General features: G+C 39.5%; 1 protein-coding gene across 2 annotated transcripts in view; it reads left to right on the forward strand.

The window, feature by feature from the left end:
• Positions 1–23,507, forward strand: part of RB195_014337 (uncharacterized protein) — a gene marked incomplete at both ends in the record, with an annotated part of 61,929 nt that overhangs the window by 3,767 nt on the left and 34,655 nt on the right. For both annotated transcript variants that reach the window (XM_064204554.1, XM_064204556.1), the window contains 2 exons: positions 975–1,116; positions 1,177–1,268. In XM_064204554.1, coding sequence (XP_064060435.1) covers positions 975–1,116; positions 1,177–1,268 — 234 coding nt within the window. The remainder of the gene's footprint in view (positions 1–974; positions 1,117–1,176; positions 1,269–23,507) is intronic.

Genomic DNA, 23,507 nt, shown 5'->3' on the forward strand with positions numbered 1-23,507 from the left:
TTCATTTCTGCCTGTATCAGTGTAAACAGACGACCCGGAACTGCTTCTTACGACGGCTTCTGTTGCAGTGCGCAACAGTTGCGCCCCGCCCCTCCCCCGATTCGTCCGAATGGGTTTCCGACGAATCCTAGGCGGCACAAACAGCGTTCTTGGATCAGAGAAGAGATGAACGGAGTCACCTTCTTCCCCACAATCTACGTCATAAGCACGGCACACTGCTTCTTTTCGTTTTCAATACATGAAAAAAGGGGCAGAAATCCAATTTCTGCCACCTGGAGCCTTCGAACAAAAAGAAAACTCTTGAACTAGCAGAAAAGGATTTTCGTGGCACTGACATCCATGAAAGATGCAAATGATGTACAGTTAATAAAGGATAAAGTTTCTAGCGTTAATCAATCCGCTTGGGATGCGCCCTCACGTTCACTTCAATTCGGAATCTTTTGAGGCTCACGAATGTGTAACTGGCTTACACAATGACTTGCGGTGTCTCAGCGGATGTGAGAAGTCAGTGTTTTTATCCTCTCAGACAAGTCTGGTACGAATTTATAGACCTGGAGAGATGGAAGGCTTGGTGAGCACTAGGGCAGATTCGAACCTCCGATCGATCGTGCAGGAAGCGGAACATCTAACCGCTACACCACGCCCGCCTTGTGGGTGATGCCTTTAAATGAAACCTACCAGTTTCCTTCCCTGTGAAAATCAGTATGGCACGACAGCCAGAAAATTCTACAATCATCACAAAAACCTTGTCGATCTATACTGAATCCGGGGCCACCATCTTCGTTTGCTAAACCCTCGTATCGGTACCTGTAAGGACCGAAGATGCTGACAATAGTGTTACACTGTTCGACGACTAGAACAACGTAGGGGTGCTGAAGAAGCTGACAATTCATCGCTTTCGATGTCGCCAGTGATAGCAACGGAAGAAGCTGCGGTGCACGAGGAGTATAAAGACAGCCTAACATTAAATTTAGCTGAAATGTATTGCCCTGATCTTGTATGCGGCGAGAGTGCGGCAGAAACCCACAAGCGCATACTCGACGAATGGACCAAGTGCAGAGACGACGTTGAAACCGATGAAAGTTCAGTGCTCGTCGTTAGCGAAGACATTCGAAAGTTCGTTGTAGTATTTCTACGTATCTTTAGACTATTTTACTTTGATTGAGCTATTTACAGCGACAGCTGCTATGGTTCTGTACCAGCACCATCTTTCAATATCGGGATATCTGAAAGTGACTTCAGCGAATGTGAAACATCTTTCCAGTCCTGTAAGTTCTTGAAGCATACGTTTCAAAACTTAATGTTTTACATCACGTATATTTTTGTGTTTTGTACAGAAATGTGGTCCATCATTGGTTCTACCTGGGTTCAGTATCTTCTCCTCTAATGAGCGCTTATTATATGTTTCCGCTAGGTTAGACCAGGTCGAGGATAAGTGGTGTTGCTGCGCAGAATCGTTGTGCAATCAAAGAGTGTCTCTTCAATGACATTTTGCTTCTTCCAAGGTCACATAGTGCTATAAAACTGCGTTGCAACATTTTTTTTTTCAGGAAATACAGTGTGTTTAAGGACACTATTACAAGTTTTTTTACATCCTGCTTTCTTAAATGTCAAAAAAGATATGGCTTACAACGCTACGTGGCTTGTGCTCAGCGTGGCTATCGCCAGAACCGCTTTCTTTCTCTGTGAGGTAGTTAATATGTAGTCGCGCTTTATTTGTGATCTTTTCATATTCGTGATGCTGTCTTACTCTGCTACTTTGTGTAATCTAACGCGACAGCTGGTTGCGTCTGCTGCAACGAATACCCTTCCTTTTTTTCATATCAATACCCGCTTTTTGAACTATGTAGAAATGTAATGGATGGGTTAATCTTACGCGTAAACTCTCAGTAATTATTAGTATGAAACTCTATTTAATTCTTACCTGGAGTAAAATTTGTTTTATAATGGAGACCTTCGCGTGATTCGATGCATTGACCTGTGTCATCCCGCTTGCTCCACAACGCTGTCTTTTCGTTTGGCATTCTTTTAAGTATTTGGAGAACCTATATGAAAAGTGGTGTTGGTTTTCTCCTTTTATTCTAAACTTTAGTGATGTTGAGTGAGATCGAAATCACGGTAGCATTTGATGTTATATTCTCAACTGTTCCACATACTATTCCTTAAATAAGCGCATAATGCGATTACCCGTCATTAGGTGCTTGTGGTCGGTGCTTTATTTGCTCACCTCTCAACTCACTTTAAACGTGTCCGTCCGTCAAGTCTGTTAGTGGCTACTCGGTGTAGCCGACACTGCTTCTATCGGCTACGTTACGCATCATCGCGATATATTTGCGATAGCATTCCTCAGAAGCGAATTCATTGGTTGAATTCGGGGAGTTGTCGGTGCAAATCTTCGCTGGTTAAGAGACATCAACAACATGGGAAATTATATGTAGAACGTTGGATCTTCCGTAGAATCTCTGAAACTTCCAAATTTTCCTTTCCTCTCTTTGTTAAACGGGATAAACTTCACTTGTTTAATTGGATACACGCAAAAAAAGAGAGTGCACATCTGCTACACGGCTGCAAGCAGCACGGCTTGAGTCGTCACTCTACGTTAGAGAGTGTTCCACTCTTTAGTGATTTTGCGCGAATTGTTTTCGTGCTTTTGAAAAGATAGCTGTTTCAAAGAACTACAAGACATATGACAAGTTACTGTGTGCTTCACACTGCTTTCTTTTTTCCACTAGATAAACTACGACAGTAAAGGTTTCAAAAGTCCAGGTAGACATTGTATCAAACTTATTCTTCACAATGAGATTTTTTGCCGCTTCGTTTTTCTACCTTTTTTTTTGCCTTCTCTACGTTTCAATCATTTTTAATAGTTATAGTTCCTGTGAAGTTAATGATTTTTGATTTGCCTGGCCTCGTTTATGCAGATTTCGCCCTTCATAATGTTGTTAGTCCGGTCACAAGTGCACTTGGTAAAATGATTCTCCTATTAGATTAAGTGTTAATATTAATTAGATCAAATTGCCACTCAGTTGCCTATGTTTTTTTTTGCAATCCGACTGCGTCGAAATTTTGGCTTCAAGAGATGGGTCGATTTTATGATGTACCAGATCGTATGTATCAACTTACGCAGTGTTCGTTCGAAGAAGTATATATTTGGTTTTTTTCAGAAAAAAACAAATGGTCTAATCAGTAATCTATTCTCTTCTGACTTCTATAGCTTCCCCTCGTAGTTTGATCATCTTACTGAACTCTTTTCGGTAGAATCGCCGGGTAGATAAAAGTTGTGATTTTCTACTACTCTATCATTGATTGTATCTTCTCTGTATGCAGCGTAAAGTTTCAAACTGCTTCGCCAGCCCCTTCGCCTCGTGTGGCTTCGAAAATTACATGCCCAGAAATGCCCTTTTGTCGTCTCGGTATTTAATTGTTTCGATCTAAACCTAAGTGATCCATAAAGGCGATTGAAAGAAGAGCAAAACAGCTTCCGAACAATTTACCAAACTTCACTAGCTCATTGATTCTTCACAAAATTGTATAGCTGCCGATAAATATCGGCAGCTATAGAATGGCGATGTGTATGCCGCAAAGCGCCCTTTCCACTTGACATATACTCTCTTTCATACCTCGACATGCTCCAGTCGAACGCATGTACGGCCGCCCGCTCAAACACAGTTGGTAGCACCCTACACACATGTGCATATGCGGACTTACTTCTAAACCTAACAACCATAAGAGAAATCTTTAAAAGGACCTGGAACTTTCCAATGTGGTTTTATTTCTCTTCAGGGTGGGTATTAGCTATTCTTACTTGGTGAGTTAACGGTGTTCTCTTGTAATTTTCCGGAAAACGAGATGCACGCCGACCATACGGTTTCATTGCAAATGAGCGCATCTACAATGTATCATTTCGTGGCCGCCTTTCTTCAACTAACGGTCGGAAAATCGAGTGACTCTGCTTTCATCAAGTTCGCACTCACCTTTTGTTAGTTCTTATCTTGCAAGAAATGACGCATTTCTTAGCAGAGAAACCATTCTGAAGATATCATTGATGCTTGATACCTTGTTATTACATATGCGTTAGCAAAATTCTTCGCTAGCTTGCTTGTCGTTTCCTGAAGAAAAGCATTCTTAGTCGTTAAAAATTACTCTTCATAGTCTCTATTGAGTTAAGGGTCAGAGTCAAGTCCAACGCCAATTCCTGCTTCTTTACTATTAGAGTTAGGTTTACTTGCAAACCTTCAGTGCTTTACAAAACGACACCAGTAACTGTTTATGCGTTTACTTTTGTTGCCTACTTCGATGAATTTAATATCTTGTCTTTCCTTTCCTTTTTTTCTGGAATAGAACCCACGGTTCTCTGTGCGCTGTCGTCGACGTATGTTGTTTTGATCACCAGTGAAAGGATATTCACTTTAAATGGCTCGGTGCTCCTGCCCAAGCAGTGATGTCAAATTATTCCTCCTCATTGGTCCACTTTTTATCTTCAATGGAGCTAATTCAGACTGTTCTCGTTCATTCTATGAAGTTTTTATCCCGGATGTTCCCTCAAGTGGAGGTCCCACATCTTCCTCTGGGCTAAAATCGTAGGGGTTGCCGCCTCACATTTTTGTTTCGATGACTGAATATGACATCTCATAGCTTTTTTGTCTTCAGAAGGTCCCTTAAACCTGGATTCAACTCACATCTGGCGACATTTTTCATTAGCACGTGTTTCAAAAAAGGAAGACAAAAAGATTGCAAGACGTTATGGCTAACTGCAAAAGAATACCATTTGTACAGTAAATTTTTACTTGCATTCTATTTTGTGCTAGCACAGGCGCTGCTGTGTTATACTGCACGATGTGGTGAGATTTCGGAGCACTACCAGGTCACTGCCGCCTGTCGTCTATACATCATTTGCTGTGTCATTGCTGTGCACTCATACGACACATAGCTTCTGTTATTTCCATTGATTTCAGTTCATTTATTCACCTACTTTCCATTTAACACAACTGGTTAAACTTTGTGAGAGTGCCTGGGAGAAACAGTCTGAATTTTTATTATTTTTGACAATAATCATATAGAATAACTCTTCTCAAAGACGAAGAAATGTGTTGAAGCCTTTTATTGAGCAGTTTCTCCGTTTCTTCAAGATTGATGGCAGAGACTGCTACTTTGCTAATGAAATTTGGTTTAGCGAATTGGCATTCATTGTATCATTATGGCTGGCATCCGCAACTGGCTTTTTTGATTTTGATGATTGTGATTTGATTTTGATCTCTTTTCTCGCTCCCCTTTCTGACTTAGGCATCTCTGAGATTAGGGTTTTTTACATTTATTTTCTTTTTCGAAGTTGACCGCCTAAGGTAAACAGTGTCACTTTCTAATTTCTTCTGTTTCTGTCGGTAAAAGTGTAGATATGCACCGTATAACCACTGATATATTAGGTCTACCGGAAAGTTCTGTCCGTTTTTGGAATGAAACAAAATATTTTTTTTACTGTCAATAAACTTTATTGGATAATATAATTACCATTATTATTAATGGCCCGTTGCCAGCGTGAAGCGTGAGGACAATTTGTGTATCCCATTTCCAAAAAATGTTCCATTTTTTGATGCGAAAAATTGAACCAGTGCTTGCTTGACATCTTCTTCATTTTTTAGCTTTTTGCGATTCAAAGATTTTGTTAGGACAAAAAAAAACTGATATTGAAAGGGTGCTAAGTCCGAGTAATGTGGTGGATGCAACAGGATTTCCCAGCCTAGTTTTGCAATTTTTTGACGAGTCCCCAAACCAGCATGTGGCTTGGCATTAACATGACGCAGTATGTCCTTTCTATTGAACATCGCTGGTCTCTTTTTTGGACTGCTGTCTTTAAATTATCCAGTAGCTGACAATACTTTTCCGAATCTAGCTTTTCGTTCAGTTTTAAAAGCTCACAATGTCCTCGAATGTCCCGGGTGCGCATAAAGAGGGTCTCACTGGAATTTCGAGCATGCCCCGGTCATGCCTCCTCAGAGGAATTAGCGATGATGTGTATCCTAAAGAGATTCACTTTTGTTGGCACCTAAGTAGTTGACTCTGCTTACCTACCGTTAATCATACGCTGCATCATCGGCTAGGATATTGGAAATTGTTTTGGAGAATCAGACACATACGCTGCAATTTTGTGATGTGAAGTGAACTTGTAATCGTACCAGAAGCAAGAGAAATCCTCACGTGAAATATGAGATAAAGATGTATCTAATAGATTCGAATTACGTATATAAAAATTTTCGTTAAAACAGAACATTCCAGCTTTCAAAAGTAACGGTAATGAGAATTATCGTTATCCTATAACTCCCAAGCTTTTTTTTTAGCCAAATTTATACAAAAAAACCTACAAAGGGACCTTCTGATTTCTTGGAACTTACAGGAAGAAAAAGAGTTCAAATTTGATAAGATTTCTAGACTTTCTGAAAGTAATATACAGACAAACTGACTCCCTTTATTTATTAGAACACCGTACAAAATCCCATGTACTTCTATCTGACTCTATTATTCTTTGACTTATTCGGTAATTTCGACAAATCACACCACTCTTCTTTCATATTTCCTTGCAACTGCACAGTTCTTTGCGTCTCTATGGCCAGAAGAGCATCTTGGACGGTTGCCTGCGTTTCTATGAACGACTGGAGCGTGACTTCGTCGAGGTATGTTCGCGTATCCGCCGGCATATCCACTGGACACGTTATGTCTCGGGGCACTCGCAGAGAATCCTCCGGGACCCTCTTTACCGTTCCCCGAATGTCCCACCATGTACACAACATTAACTATTCAGAGTCAAATTTTGTTTAGAGATGGAAGGGCTATCAGAAAGCTATCTTATCAGAAACTTTACCTTCACCAAACACTTTCACTGAATTTCTATATGCTTTTGTAGCATTTCTTCCTTGTTGAAATTCGTATAGAATACGGTGGCGTAATTTAACTTTGTCAGTAGTCATGGGTACATTATCGCTTCACACTAAAGACTAACGTGAATCAACTGTGTTTTATTTATTTTGCTACGTCAATATGTATACATTTAGCGATAAAGATAGACAACCGAACATGCACCAAACAAAAATGTGCTTACCTGTCGAAACTTGTTGTAACAGAAGCAGAGGAACTTTCCGGTAGACCTAATAACAGTTCATGTGGTACGCTAATGTCATAACATTCGGCTCATAGTTTTCTGTTCTACTTTTCGCATCTGTCGCAGTGAAGGGATGTTAATGATGTTCGTGAGAGAACACTTGTCTCATTCCCTATGCTTTGCAATTTTTTATATGCTATTTTTCACTGTTCCAACGAATTCTGAAAATCTTGGTACCTCTGATGAACGTCATGACCGTGAACCTCTAAATTGCACCGCCGCCAAATATTTGAATTATAGGCAAGAAAACTGTGAGTGAAATCTTACAACACCGTAGAACATGAAGTACTATTCAATCTAGTGCGTTGCCCTCGTATAGATTCGCAGCACGATTTTTCGAATGCAAGCAGATCCGTGCTTTTATGCAGCTTTGTTCTGCTAGTGGTCTCCATCCCCACTTCTCACACAGAAAACCTCACAAAAATTCTGTCTTTGTAAATGTCTTGAAGTGGCCAACTATGACAGACATTCATGCATTCGTCTATCGGCAGTCTCACCACGGTACTTGTGACGCATTTCACAAGTGTGTTGTTAACAACAACTTGATAGCTGTGATCTTTAGGTTCTAAGCATAACGGCGAAATTTACGCTACCAGTCCTTTTAGACTTGTTGAGAAAAAGACATCAAAGATGTAATTACAGAAATCCCATCACAATTTTGCACACGTGTTACCATCGTTTTGCTTCTTAACTACTGGAAATCCCTAAAGATACAAATGCAGTAATTAATAATTAAGGCCACAAATTAAAGGGCAGAGAGCAGATAATTGTTTAGCGTATTAACACGTTAACACCAGAAGAATCGAGTACATAGTTGGCATGCGAGCTGTCAGGTGGGACTATCCAGAATTACCGACGACTTTCTGTTATAGAGCTAGCAGCAAGACGGAGCTAAATTTTTGCAAACCTAATTTGATCTAGTATTATTTGAGGGTTTTTTTGGAAGAGAACTTTTTATTTGAAGTGTGAAAATAATCTTAGTTGCCAAAACCACGCTTTTGTGCAAAAAAAAGTTTGAATTTCTTTCAGTGAGGTCACTTGGAAACTAGCATCAGTTCTCATTTATTGCAAACGTGGATATCACCTCTTAATAATAGCGAAGAATTCTAATCTATTCATTAAATGCCGTCGTCAACTAACTGTAGGTTGAAATGAGCGATTAAACAAACCTCCAAGTTTGATCTCGAGAAATCAAGTTTTTCGGCAATTTGGTTGACGAGTTAAAGTATAAGCGAACAAAACAGCTCTCTAAGGAAATCTACTAGCAACCCGTCTCCAACTTCTACTACATTTACGGGTTTTTATCAACCTGAAGGTTGGCACCGGGGAAATCATGGAAAACAGTGAGTGGGATACAAAAATTTAATGAACTGTATTTTGCAAAAGTCTAACTACCTGACAACTGATTTTACCTTTTAACATTTCGTTTACCCCAAGTATCATATGTCCGGCGGTGTTTGAGAAAGAAAGTGTTTTCTAGAGTCCCACGTTAAAGCAGCGCTCACGAAGATTTCCTATGATGGGGTGGAATGAAAGCGCGTGAGGTGGATTTCATCACTCTTGTCAATGTGAAATTGCATCGTCTCATAACTTCAGCACTAATTCACTTCATGTTTTATGATTCTATTTATTTTTTCATTTCTCTTCTCTTTTTCTGTAGGTGTGAAGAGTTTCTTCGTCGGATAAACTGAACGGTCTGTGCTACTGATCCATCCGTCTTCTGGATTTGTAAGGGGTGTGTTATGTTTCCGGTGTGATAAGGCGAACTATGTCTTGAGCCTTACATACTAGTGGAGGAATCCAATGTAGAAAAGAATTCTCGTCGTATGCTGTTTCTTAGCTCGAATTAGTGACTGGATTGATAAGTTTCCCCTTTGCAATCGATTTGTGTTTGTATATAAAGGACCAAAATGATAAAAGGGAACGTTTATGTATATAAATACTGCTTTTGTCCATTATATTCTATGTAGAAACCCTGCTATTAGATAATTACGGTGCGCATCACTGCTCTTCACAGGATAAACATTTCGGGGGATTCCTACATGTTTTATTCACAACTTGGATAATAACATTTTATTCCCTCAAACAATCAGTTCTGCTAGTTGTTTCCCTTACTAGTTGTTTCTACTTTTAAAATATTCGACGAAGGGGAGTATCGAATGTGAAAGTGTTTTTGAGTGTTTCATATTGGCAACTAAAGTAGATACAGTAATTTTTCGCCGAAAAAAAAACGAAAAAAAGCGGATCTGTTTTTTTTTTCTCTATAAGGTGCATACTGCTCTATATCATTACGCGTGAACTCATCCTAGCCATTTTGATGAGACCTATCTATCTAGCTTATTCAAATTACTAGGATCGGACTCTGAGGTAATTCCGGTTTGAGGATATCTGACATATGGTGCTCTCTATTTGTTTCAAATATAGTTGTGCCAATGTTGCACTATGGAGAAGAAAGAGGAAAAAAACAATGGATCAGTGTTTTCTTCGTTTTCTGGTGAAGAATTACCGTGTATATTGTGTGTGTAACCAGTATCATCTTAGTAATGTGGTTTGCAGTGTCATCTTCATATGGAAATTTATTTTCACATATTGACAATCAATGTATTTGCACCCAATTCATGCCTGTCGCAAGACTCACTTTTATTTATTCTTTGGATACTTCATGCTATTAGAGGGAAGATTTCTTTTTTTTATATTCGTATACTCAATAGTTATGCAGTATCCAAGTTGGTGCAAAAATGAAATGCAGAAATTTGGTATTTTGGGCTAAGGACAAGTAGTTCTACTGACCCATTCAAACACTGCTCAAGATTCAATATGTAGTTGATAGTCACGTTGCACTTGTTGTTTTCTAAAGGTCTGCTTACATTTTCATAAACTCTTTGCATTCATTTAGTTATGACAGTTTTTGAAACTTTTAATATATATTTATTCGTAGATATGTTGGTGAGATTGCAGGTATCCCTTCCCAAAATCAAATAGCAGACTAACTCAGTTTTTTGCTACAATTCATAACTTGTACATTTCCAACACCCTTCAACAGTCATGACCAGGTATTCAACATCAAGCAGCATCCGTATTTAGAAGTAAGGAAAGTTTTTTCACGTCAGAGTTATTGTTTAAAACGAGAGTATTGAAGGTCATGGGGCAGTGTGGTATTCCTCTCCATTTCGCTGCATATTTCCTTGTTCAGTCATAAAACTGTCAACATCTTTACGCTCAGACGGACAAGTTGACGCAGATGACGCAGTTTTCCTCCTCCAGATTTCGCATGAACTTAAAGGAATTTAGTACTAAATCTAATGTGGCGCAGCTTGGGTGAACCGGAAACATACCACTGCTATTAGGTAGTTAAAATGTCTCCTTCATGTGCAAATGATGACATGCTGTAACGACCTTGATGTGCATGCAAAACAAACGGTGCTCTCCAGTTTTGTAAGCGGCATCACTTCTGGCCAACTCCTAAAAAAAACGTTGAGAAAACATCGAGGGAACACTAGCGCTCGTTTGTACATAGATGTTTCTTCGTGCCTATTGTTGTTTTGAAAAGCCGCTGTTTTGTGGGGTTCTAAAAGCAGCCTTCGTAATAGCTAACTTCAATCGTATTCATTCAACTTTTTCGCACTTTTTCTTTTTCGCATTTAAACATTACACATTCATGACAAATGTAAACTCAAAGTGAATAAGTTAATGCTAAATTCTCTGCGCCAATTATACGATAACGAATTCACTTAGTAATTGCTACATATACTTGTCGCCTCTTTTTAGAAATAATGTGATTACTGCATTTTCAAGTGTGTATGGGTACACTTCAACGGCCATTATCTGATAATGAATGTTTTCCAACAACTCTGCAAAGCTTTGTTAAGTAAACCCTGCGAACGTTTTATTCGAAGCTGGAGATGATTGGGATGCATAATCTAGAAGTCGAGTTCTTTCAATATCTTCGGAGCAGTTGTTAGGATATTGAGGTAACGGGAGAAAATGTGATCGAATTTTCTCTCATTTTGAAGAGCGTCGTGTGTTTCCTTGGATGCAGATTAAATGTGGACTTGTATTCGAGGCCTGGTTACGGTAACGATCAATTCAAATTCAAATGTCGATTAAGACGCCCTCAGGTCGGAATTTGACGAATGGACACCAAAAAGAAATTTTCGGCTCTTAGCTTCTATAGCCCTCCGAGAAGCGAAATTTTACTTACCTGCATCCTTGTTTGGCGTCTTTAAGCTGTGTTGAAGCTGAGTATGTTTCAAACCGCGGTGCCTTTCGAGATATTTTCGTCTCACGTAGAGTAAATTCATACGCTTTCTTGCCACCACCTTCGTGGTTACATCTCCGAACAGCAAAACTACATCACAAATCATAGCATGCAGCATTTGAAACCTGACAAGATTTTAAGATGACATTCGCAATTCTTTAAAGCAAATACATTCACAGCGCAATTCATAGTCCAGGATCGGGTGAAACGTAAATATTGTGGAAAGAGTCTGTAGAGCCTAGTCATGCGTTGCTACGCTGCTCAACAGGTTTAGATAGTTTCCTTATTATATTCTTTTTTTAGTCAAAGTCCCATCCACACATTTTCTTTATTTTCTTTATTGATACTGTTGAGTCGAAATTTCTGGATGAATGTCTAGAGACGTATATGCAAAGAGCATAAGTTGATTTCGATTAGTAGCTACCTGTCACCGAGAATGAGCTGCAGAGGCTATCGAACACTGTCGCAAGAGTACCACTTCTGCTCTTTTTTAATAGCCTTTATTATCGAGAAGAAAATATAAAAATAAGAAGCCGTACGTGTAACTCATAAGTTGTAGTATTCTTTCCTTTTAAAGACCAGCCACAAATCTTGCTTCGATTTTGACACTGTATTTTTTGACTCACCTTCTGTATATGTATTAAATTAAATAAATGCGTAGCCATCCGACATTTCAATACTGAGGAATAAATTTCTAGGCTCTCCCATTGTTCCTGGAAAGCTGCAATAAAGAAAGGTTCTACCTAGAGTTCATACGTAGTCTGAGTGAGAAGTGAAGGTTGCGATAAAAAGGCGGAAAACCATACACCTGTAAATTATTAGCTGTGGGATTGTGAATGAGAGACTTCTCTGGTTAGTCTTTATGTCTACGTGCTTTTCCTGCATGCTGTTATGTTGCCGCAAGCTAATTTTGCATTTGCAGTTCGATGTGGTCTTCTCTAAAGCTAAGGGATTTTCTAATTATTACAATGTAAAATGTTGGGTAGCTTGAAAACTTCCATTAATGGGAAGTCATCATTTCAAAAAAGAAGAAACAGTATGCTTGTAAGCGTACTGTTCCTATTGATTAATGCACGAGTATGACTCCGAGAGCAGTGACTTGTACTACAGAGTCAGTTGAATTTGATTTGAATCGATTAAAACATCTCGTTATTCCGAGACGAGGTCCAAGACTGTTTAGAACACTAGCGATGTTGTTATCCTATGATATGAGCACTGGTTTAAGACTAACTGAAAATTGAAGATAATTGTCTTGTCATTATTTTGTTTCTGTGCAAACGTTGACTTGGTTCATTTCCGCTTTCACTTTGTCCCTTATATTTTTTTTTCCGATTTTTCATATAGCTTATAGCCTCTCGCAATAATTTACAGAGATCCACGGAATCTGGTGTTGGCATCCATGGGAGTTCTCGGGGCGAGGAGTCCTGGATTTTTGAATTCTCTCGCGCCGTATCACATTTGTTTCGCATACTAGAAATCTTTTCTAAACTCTAGTACCGAAATCCAGATATTAGTTTCTCGTTTTGTGTTTAAAAAATCTGCAAAAGCAGAGTGCTTTAGAGCGGAGAAATTATAAAAAGAAATTTTCTTTGGAACCAAGTTCTTAAATTTGTACCACAGGCATCTTGGACGAAACGTTCCTGTTTCTGAATGTTGCTATCAAATTTAATAAACTCTTCTTCCTATTTTTTAAATGAAAAGTTTCAAGCCACAAGTTACAAATATCCAGGAAAATTGTGAATACATGAGGACGGAAACTTATTAACACCAGTATATACTTCATTTTAATTTATTTATAAGACTGGACCCTTCTTCAAGTTCTCCAGGTTATATCATGAGTTGGGTTTTCATATGGAGAAGGACGCTTAACCTGGAGACTCGTCGCTAATGCAGGTTAACGACTTCAGTTTGTACAATGGTGCTCAAAAACTAAACGACATGATTGCTTTTAAAAAAACCAAGATCATCATTCAACTCATAGCCTTGCCGTAACATTCATCAAGGCAATTCCGCATTTTCTCCAATGAGACGGGTTATACAGAAGCATCCGCAGGTTGAGAACTTCCTATTGACGCTTACATTGATCACTTTTTGAAACGGTGTCAATATTTTGAATCCTAAGAATTGTTTTTATCCGGACTTTGTTCCCAATACATACTTCTGGGGAACAGGTGTGAGCGCGATTCAGCACCAGCAGATTCTCTTCACAAAGCATTGCATGCAGCGATTGCCGTTTTATGATGCATTGGTTCGTTGAGGTGCCGCGTGCTCGTGCTCCCAAGCAGGATTTCATAATGAAACTCTACATTGGTCACGTCGCTGACACTTTGGATTTAGAACAGTATTTCTAGATAACTATTTGTGCTGGTAGGAGCAAGACCTCACATTTCTGACTACAGGTTCCAGTGATGTCACATCCACCAATCAACCGCTGATATCCAGCATTTGGTATTGTATTGTATTGTTTTTGAGTTACTAAATATTTCGTTTTTCGCTTCATATTTTCATTCCAGAAAGAGGATACCTATTTGAGATCATAATCATAAGGAGTTTCTTTGTAAATCGTTAGGTTGTCTTTTAAGTAGCTTTCATAAAGCGATAATCACGCATGGATCCGTTTTGTAACGATACTACATTTTGCTGCTGACATATGCCTGTAGTGTGGAGGTTGCAACTACAAGGTCTTTGTCGAAAATTGAGTGTCACCTGAATCTTTTCAATTAGGAATCGAAAAAAAATAACATTTCTTGAAGATTTCGATAAGAAAGTGATGCATCCCTTCGTTCGTTCGATTTTTGTGGAGTTATCTCCAGCCATGATATACATATGGTCATATTTCAAAAATTTCCTTATTCTTCATATTTCCTGTTTCTTTGTTTAAACTACCTTATAGGATGTTTAAACACGGGTTTGCAAACAAAATAAAGATCAGTTTTGATATTTACTACCTACCGTTATTCCCTTCACCAGCCACTCTAAATGCTCTGTACCTTAGCTGTTATGACTTGTTATGACTGGTATGACTCCATTGTTTTTCTCTCATGCGCGCAGTCGCTGCTTGTTTGTCGACATGATTAAAGTTGTAGTATGAAAAATTTAGGTATGGACCGCAAAATTGTACCTAATCAAAAAGATCGGGTATGCACAGGTTCTGTCGGAGAGAAGATCATCGTTCGCACTAGTAGCACGCGAGGATCAGTGCGTGAAACCTTAACAAAAGCGATTCGGTCCACCCTTCGCCGTACATCCACCGAAAAATCGCAGACTCCAAATGATGTCTCTGGAATCACTCATAAAAGCCTCGTCGAGCTAAAGGGATTCAACGAGAAAAAATCATCTCACGACAAACTCCCTCCACGAGACACAATGTCTCAAAGTATGATTAACCAAACAACATGTTCTTATTGTCAGGAATGCTCGCTACACGCGTCACCAAGTCTTTCCACTCTTCGGGATTTTAATATGATAGATTACGATGATGCCAGGTCAATGATATCGACAGCTTCCACTAGCAGAATTAATACAAAGAATTTGTATCCGAAGCGATATAAAACACACAATTTGCGGAGCTTCTTGAATTCACCAGGTTCGTTAAATATTTGTCTTTAGTCACTTTTTCCATAACTGCTGCTGATCATATTTTTTTCATTAGGGTTGTATTCTTGGTTTTTTTTATAAGTGCTAATGAAACGCATATCTCTGCATGAGATTGGAAGGAACTATCAGTTTGCAATATTATGCGTAGTTATCTTTAGCAAGCGACTTTCTACCCCGCGTTCTAATAACCTTATGGTGAGCGTGGGAACGCAACCAGAGCAGTGATGTTTTCAGCATTCCTTAGTTCCACTAAATGCTTGTTGTGGAAATTAAAAATGAGTGATTGCTTTCCCATTCTTGAGAGTGCCTTAAACTCGGCTTTCTCCTAGTCCACACTGTTACGACAGCGTAAAATTTCGAAGTTCCTTGAATTTTAGCATAATGACTGCATTTTATGGATTGTCAATGTGAAACAAAGGCCAAGATTGTTGGCAGATTTTATAACGACTAACGTTTCGGCGTCGTCGTCTTCGTCAGAGCCTGGAAAGTCAGAACTTTTGCAACATATCCTCTCAAATTCCTCATCTAGAACAAGTCATCAGCCTCTAAGATATTTCTATCTTAAACAAGAAAGAAAGGAGCTCTGAGCTGTGCTTACCTCAGTAGCCGCGTTGCCGTGATGCCAGCGGACCTCCGCATGGTAGAATGTTAATTTCAATGTAAAAGCAATTTATAGTTTGTAGACTCCAAATAATTCGGTGGATGATAGGTTGAATCCGTTATGAGTCAAGTTGAAGTACAAAATTTGAGTAACACTACTACAATTACTGCTTATTGATACGCGTCGGATAAACCATTTTCCGTTACAGTACGATGCATCTGCATCATTCAATATCATCTGGATATGTAGCAGGGTGCTCGGCTTATAGTGTTTCTTTTCTTCTTTACTTCTGTATACAGTATTAAGCACTCGCCGCTATGAAATGAAGTCTCTTGAGATCCTTGTCCTGCTTTATTCTTATGTCGTTTAGATCTAGTCTGAGAGACTCAGTTTGTGTGTGTTTTATCAGACTTCTCTCATGGTCCTCTCTTCCTCTCTAAAGTTACAGTTACAAGTTACAGTTTTCATTACAATCACAATAATACATTCGAAATTACATTGAAATTCGACACGAAAAGGTCATTTCTTACGATCGGACTGCAGTGCTTCCCAAGGCTGATCTGATATGAATAACTACCAATTTTCTGAAGTAATATTTTCTTCTCGGGCTCCCTACTCTAGAACATTTGTAATATGGAGATTTCTTAGTAGAAATGTCTTTTATGGTTAACGAAAGGAATACTTCAGAAAGAACGAGCCAGTATCATACATATTTTACAGATTTTACATATGACAGTATTACACACAGTAAAATACATATTCGTATTTTTTTCTTTTTTGGATCTTTACCCCGCGTTTTTACGTCGGTCGAAAGGCTCTCGAGTGACTTTTGTAGTGACAAAAATTTTCAATGAAAAAAGTTAGAACTATGTTTATCTTCGAAAAGCAGTTAGTTGGTTCACCAGGTAGCACGTTTCTTAAAAGTTTAAAGAAATCCTTTCGACTGTTTCGAAAAACATTAGCAATTTTATGCTTGGAATGCTCGAAAAAGTCTTTCAAAAGGTTCTAAGAGCTGGATTGCAACCACTTCACTCTTTAAACTGTCCATTGTCTGAGTCGTGAACAAAGTACATAGTTGTCATTCCATCTTATTTTCTGCCTAGTTAATCTAGTTATTCTGATTTCATCTTTTGAATGTATTGAGCATAATTTTGCGATCTTCGGTCTAGTTTTTGTGCTGCATTCTGATCGCATTGATTTCATCATCATTCCTCTCTATTTGAAGATCCACATCAAAGATTGAATTCGATCATATTCTTACGACCGTAAAATATCACCTATCCTCCAGAGGGTCTGTCGTTTCACATCAGTCGGTTTTGTCTGAAGCTTAGGCGCTCGGCGGTGGACATATATTATGATTGCCTGACGAATGGTTCATCGTAAACGCCTCTTCCTAAGTGGCGCGCGCATTGTTCCTGAGTGTTCTGCATCGTTCGGCGCCTGCTTATTCTACTAACTGTGGGTGCTCAGAAAAGGCCGCGGCTCGCAACCAGCAAGGTTCGAAGCGCGACTCATTTCTATTATTATGAGTATATTCAAAAAAGGTATGCCTCCATTTTGTTCGTCGAAGAATGAAATTCCTTGTATATAAATATATAAATAAATATATATATATATATATATATATATATATATATATATATATACTATTCTTTAAAGCTTCTGATGTGAAAACGACGAATTTCTTCTAACCTCGTTGGCTCACTTCTGCCAATAGAACTGGGTCTAAATATCCATGATAGGTTTTTGTAGCTTATGAGATGCATTTTGATCATTGTTAGGGATTATCATCTTTGATTGCATTTAGGAATATTTAAATAATTTGTAGGTTTGAGGATAACCGTCAGTAAAGTGATTTGCCATTGCAACTTCAAGTTTTGAAAGATCCTTAAAAAACTTCCTATGATCACCAACATAACAAATGGAGATCCCGTAGGCTAGCAGCAAACGTCAAACTTCCGTTTATTGGTTCCAATATGAAGTATAGTCCAGTATGAACACCATCATTACATTTCTTTGAATGAAATATATTTTCGATTTAAATAAGTTTTTAATCTTCAACAAATTTAAAATCCACTGTACTTACACACTATCCTATGTTCTTATATGACAACGAATATTATTTCCCTATGAAAAGCTAACGATTCAATTCGTCCATGATAGATTGCTGCACGCTTATGCTGAAGATTTTATGGCAGAATTTTTTAATGACTACGTGCCGTTGAATTAGAAAAGGTTAGGTGAAGTTCTTGTTCGGGATATGTCGTCAAGTTGGATGAAGAGATTCTAGATTTTAGAAAAGCTCTATCTACATCTTTTTGGGAAAGACATTTGACGACATTCCATTCTCCCTTTTTTCGAGAGCAAATGTCCCACTTCTCCCTCTAAAAGACCTTATGATTTGTGAAGACCCTGACCATTGCTGCTTCATCAAACCTCAACTGGGGTCATGCAGGGCATGGATTGTTTTGCGATCGAACGGATGGATGAGTGAGCACTGTCTTTGTAGCTCGTTCTTTCCTCTCTGTAGCTGTGTATGGCCGGTCTGTGCTCTCCCCACATCCCATGTTCCATGCGAACTAGATGGCGTGGTTCGCACCTGCGATGACCATCGCGAGTTAGTCTCCTGCAGCATCAGCAGTGGCCAATTACCTTCCCAAGATTTATCTCACATCTCATGCTCTGCAGCAATATTTTTGGGCTATCGTTTCCTGGAGGTTCGTTCTTGCTTTGATTTCAAATAACATACTTGCTCTATGTTTTATTTTTATGTACTCATATATTCTGTCGTTTTACAAAACAATGTTCTCTCGAACTACTAGCTGTTCTCATACCTAACTGTTTTTTTTCTGTCAAGAGTCCGTGTTCCAAGCATTGAAATATTACCGTCTCAAATGTGATCGATGGCTAGTTAAGTATGCTTTTCAAATGCTGATTAATAATTCATTTTCCGCAGAAAATGAATAATCTAGAACCACGTTAGCATATGGGCTCCGTTCAAGCGCTGTTGATCAATTAAATGATTGTGAATACTAAATCTAGTTGGAGGTGATACGCTTGTATTCTGTCAGGGAGACATTACGACATTATAGTAGTATGTTCGCTAATGTACTAAGGGAAATCTAACTGCCCAATTTACAAACTTGGTCATCTGCGATTGTGGACGTGGGAATGTTCCGATCGGTTGTTTTTGGATTCTTTTGGCATTACGTGCACTCGTAATGCATATGAGGTGTTCTTGTCGATTTTGCACCACTTTGTGAGACATTAAACGTACATAATTGCACATGCACTCCAGACCTCCAAAAATATGTCTTCCTTTAGATGTAGTGCGAAGGTTAAGTGCTTAGTGTGAGTAGTGCAGGTTCCGGATTGCTGAAATTTTTGTGGTTCTTATTGTACTATCGGAGTTCCGCATCGTACACCATCGCATATTGTTTTGCGTTATCTGACCCCGATCGTAAACCGTTGGTTTTCATCATACATCCAAGGACATAAGCGTTGGACAAGAAGTTCTTATGCAAAGATATTACGAAAACATCTTGGAATTTATGTAGACATGCTGCGATGTGGTCATTGTATGAACGTTTCCGATTTGCGTTGTCGCGACTCCAAGCAGCATCTCCCTGTTTATTCTAAAGATTTGGGTCTTTTTGTGGTCCACTGACGTCTAGAGAAACATCTTCGCATCACACTTTTTACAACGGACCATCTGGACGAAAGGAACTGAGAAAAAGTTGCTTTCTCTCTGACCGAATGGGCACCGCATTCACTCATTCCTAGCCAAGTGTTCAGTTTCTATGGCTTGCGCAATGTGAAATAATTGATAGAATTACTCACGCATTGGTGTTCGAAACATGGATAATTTCTCTATGTAGTCTCATGGTCAGGCCAGCAACAATTACGGGACGGGAGTTACTGTGTGACGTTAATGATGGTGATGCTTGTCAAGGTTAGGGGGTGAACGATTGTGGGATTGTGCATTGGTCACCAGACTTTCTTCGTGGTCAATACTGCAAGGTCTGTATTGTTTATTTTGTATCCGAAGTAAAAAATTATAATCAGAATTATTTTTTGATTATTTTATAATCAAAAAAATATAAAATAATCCTATAGTGTGGAAGAATCTTGACGGTTATCTCTATACGATCTGCACTTTATAATGTTTTGCACTTTATAATGTACCTCGAGTTAGGATATATCTGTGTGAAAGGTTTGTTCCGATTGTTATTTTGAAATATTTCGTGCTTTTTGATGTAAAGAAGAAATTTTAAAAGAAAGCGCAGCAACGAGAACGTGGTTAGGTATTTTTCGCTAATGTTAGTAGGGTGATGCTCTTTTTTTCGTTCTCACGTCGTCAACGGTTGTCTTATTGAAAACATGTGACCCTGCTTATAACTGTGGAAGGTTGTATAACCCGAAATTGTAATTACAAGCCCGTTTGCGCTCCGGTCTAGCCAGGCACATGGAACTACAATTTCCGCGACAATTTCTTAATTGATGTGCCTTTATATTCGTGGTGCGGTGTTCTGAAACCTAGTTCGTCCACATACTGGACCGAATGAGAGTTAAAGGCATCACTTCACGAATCTGAGGTGGTACGGATTTCAGGTGGAGATTCGTATACGGGATGGGGGACTATGGAGAGGGGGTGATTCCGTCTATTTCTTCCTAATTGCCGTAAAAAACGGCCCGGAAGATACGGCTTCAGGCGTTCTGGCGCACTATTTTCTACAAGGAATTCGACTGGAGCGCGCAAGCCTTGTGCGGCGCCGCATCATCCGGGCCGTTTTTTACGACAATTAGGAAGAAATGGACGGAATCACCCCCACTTGAAATCTGCACCACCTCAGATTCGTGGGGTGATGCCTTTAAAGGCAGCGTATCACGAAGTTTCCGATTTTGGCATCTCTGCACCAGTAGATCGAAGTAGGAGTGTAATTCGCAAAAATGAGAGGGATCACATTTCATTTCGTTTACAAATCCACAAACACGCGGCTTATTATGGCCACTCCGTTGTCATCTATTGTCCACGATTCAACTACAACTCAAATAGGCACCAAAAACTGCCCCACCTTTACAATCGAAGTCGAGTTGCGGATTGCTCGAAGTTTGATACCCTTTGCAAATTGCTTCATTGGGAAGAGGAAAACAAGTAGAGCTACTATACATGCGTTTTTCTCTTTTTGGCGGGTGGAGGAAGAATGTAGGAGGAATCTGTAGGCGCTATCCACGTGAGCTATATGTACTCCCACCACCCATCTATGTCTTATCCACATATTGAGCTATAATACAGACGATCAAAATCAGATAAGTAAGATATGTGTGTATGTATGTGTGTGTATGTGTGTATGTCACGAAATTCGAAAATGGGGGCGCGACGGGTCCATCGGCGTCGAGTTGGTGCCCCTGCGCCACATATCCATAAGATGGAGTGCGACGGGTCCACCGGTGTCGGATTGGTGCCCCGGCGCCAGATATCCGCAAAATAAGGTGCGACGGGTCCACCGGTGTCGAATTGGTGCGCCGGCTACAGATAGCTATAAAATGGGGTGCGACGGGTGCACCGGCGTGGGATCGGTGCCCAATAACTTCGTATGGATGCTGCGAAAGGTAAATTAGACGTTGTACCGTTTCACATCCATGGCCATTGCAGGTGTCGCATCCTCTAGGAATCTTCCATGTGTCTATTTCCTTTCACGTTTGCCTCAACTTGGTAGCATGTCTTCTTCAGAAAGAGGAAACACCCCGCACAAACGGCTGCTTAAATAGTACCCAACAGTTTACATGATTTGATGTGGAACTTATTTTTATCAGTATGATGATGTTGTTTACGTCTTTTTATGTTAAAACATCATTCTATGACAACTGTTGGGGGAAATCAGGAGGAACACCCATACTTCGAGTAATGCTTTCAATTTGTATCTATATTATTATTGTATCGAAGGAGTGTTTGGAGCTGATGATCGAATATTCTCCAAATGTAGAATGGACGTGTTTAGAAGGAAAACTCTGTAACCTTCTGCCTTAATTTATAATAAAAAAAAAAGAGAAGGAAAGCGTTGTTAAAAAACACAAATCTAATTTTACGGAAAGCGCCACTACTATTAACTTTCATTGATCAGTGAAGAGAAGCTAAGACCACAGAAAGTCGGAAGTCCGGCTTTAGCCGGACATTCAGACTGGTATAATATAATATAATATGTAATGCATACACCATAGTACCCTAAGTAATAGGGTCTCTTTTTTTCTTGCAAATATACATAGTCTCTTATTTTTGTTTGTTGTGTGAAAAATGGCGAGTGCACACATCTGCTTTGACAAAGTAATTATGAGCTAGTGATGTGATGATATTCGGACGGAAACAAGATGTGAAGTTTCTATTGAGAAGTCAGCAGGTGCTCACTTTTGGATTTTTCAGTTTTTTGCAATTTGTATATACTCCCATTTATCACTTTATGCTCACTTCAATCTTGCTATCTTCTGTTTTTCACGGTGATGATTGGGTGCTAGGCTTTTATAGAATATCTTGGCCCTATTAACACTTAACAGTTGTACATACTTCATAGCAGCGCCCCACATTTTTTGATGATCACATGATAAGGAATGATAGGATCAGGTGAAAATAGTCGAAGTTGTGTTGAGCAGTAGTGGTGATAAGTAATTAGAAAGCTCGTTCGTGATGTAAAAAGTGATCTGAACTTTACTTCAGTTCAGAGCCCACCCTAATTTGAATGGGTTCATGCCGATCATAATCACGTATTCTTGGAACAGTGCGCTATTTAAGCTACATTTTGACCAGGCCTCTTAAAGGCATCACCCCACGAATCTGAGGTGGTGCAGATTTCAGGTGGAGTATTCGTATACGGGATGGGAGACTACGGAGAGGGAGGTGATTCCGTCCATTTATTGCTAATTGCCGTAAAAAATGGCCCGGAAAATGCGGCGCCGCACAAGACTGGCGCGCTCCAATCGAACCTCTTGTACAAAATGGTGCGCCAAAACGAATGAAGCCGTATCTTCCGAGCCGTTTTTTACGGCAATTAGGAAGAAATGGACGGAATCACCCTCCTCTTCGTAGTCTCCCATCCTTTATACGAATACTCCACCTGAAATCAGCACCGCCTCAGATTCGTGGGGTGATGCCTTTAAAGCTGGGTTTAGTGTACTGGTAAGAGGTCACCTAGTGAATGAAGTCAGTGGTTCAATACCTTCAAAGTCCCAGAAAGTCTCCCATCCCTCGGGATTTATTGGAGAACACCACACTGACTAGAAATGTTGGGTGGTAGTTGCTAGTCGTTGTATAGCCAAGATTGGTATTGATCTCTGTTAACAGCTACTGCTTCGGCGTTATCACCTTCGTCAGAGCCTGGAACAATCGAAGCTATCAGTAATTTATCCTCCTTCCACAATCACATTGCAGCAGTGCTAAACATAACATAACATAGCCTATCTCGTGAATGGGCTGCTTAGTAAAATAGGAAAGGAAAGATACCAACATTGTTTCACTCAAGAATGTCCCACCAGCGACTTTTGCAGAAACAATTCACAATGAAAACGTAAGAGTAGACTCAGTCGAGTAAGTTCACATTAGAATGAACGCAATCCCTTCTCCAATAGACTTTTCAGATTAAGAAAAAATTGAGAGGCAGCTTATCATGAAATTTTCGATATTTGGATTTCTCGTGGATAGTTCAGGATTCGGGATGTAGATTACTAACATGAGCCTGACCATGCTCAATTCCTCTAATCTTCCTGAAAAACTCCGTAGGAAACGGCTTTAGTTCCAATGCGGTACGCTAGAACGCGCCAACCACGAGCAAGCAGTCGAAAATAAATGAAATCTTCTTAGCGGCCTATTCAAGTAATAAGCTGCTGAGGAGACCAGAGCGTGTGCA

The sequence above is a fragment of the Necator americanus genome, chromosome V (genome assembly GCF_031761385.1).
Source record: "Necator americanus strain Aroian chromosome V, whole genome shotgun sequence".
NCBI lineage: Eukaryota > Metazoa > Nematoda > Chromadorea > Rhabditida > Ancylostomatidae > Necator > Necator americanus.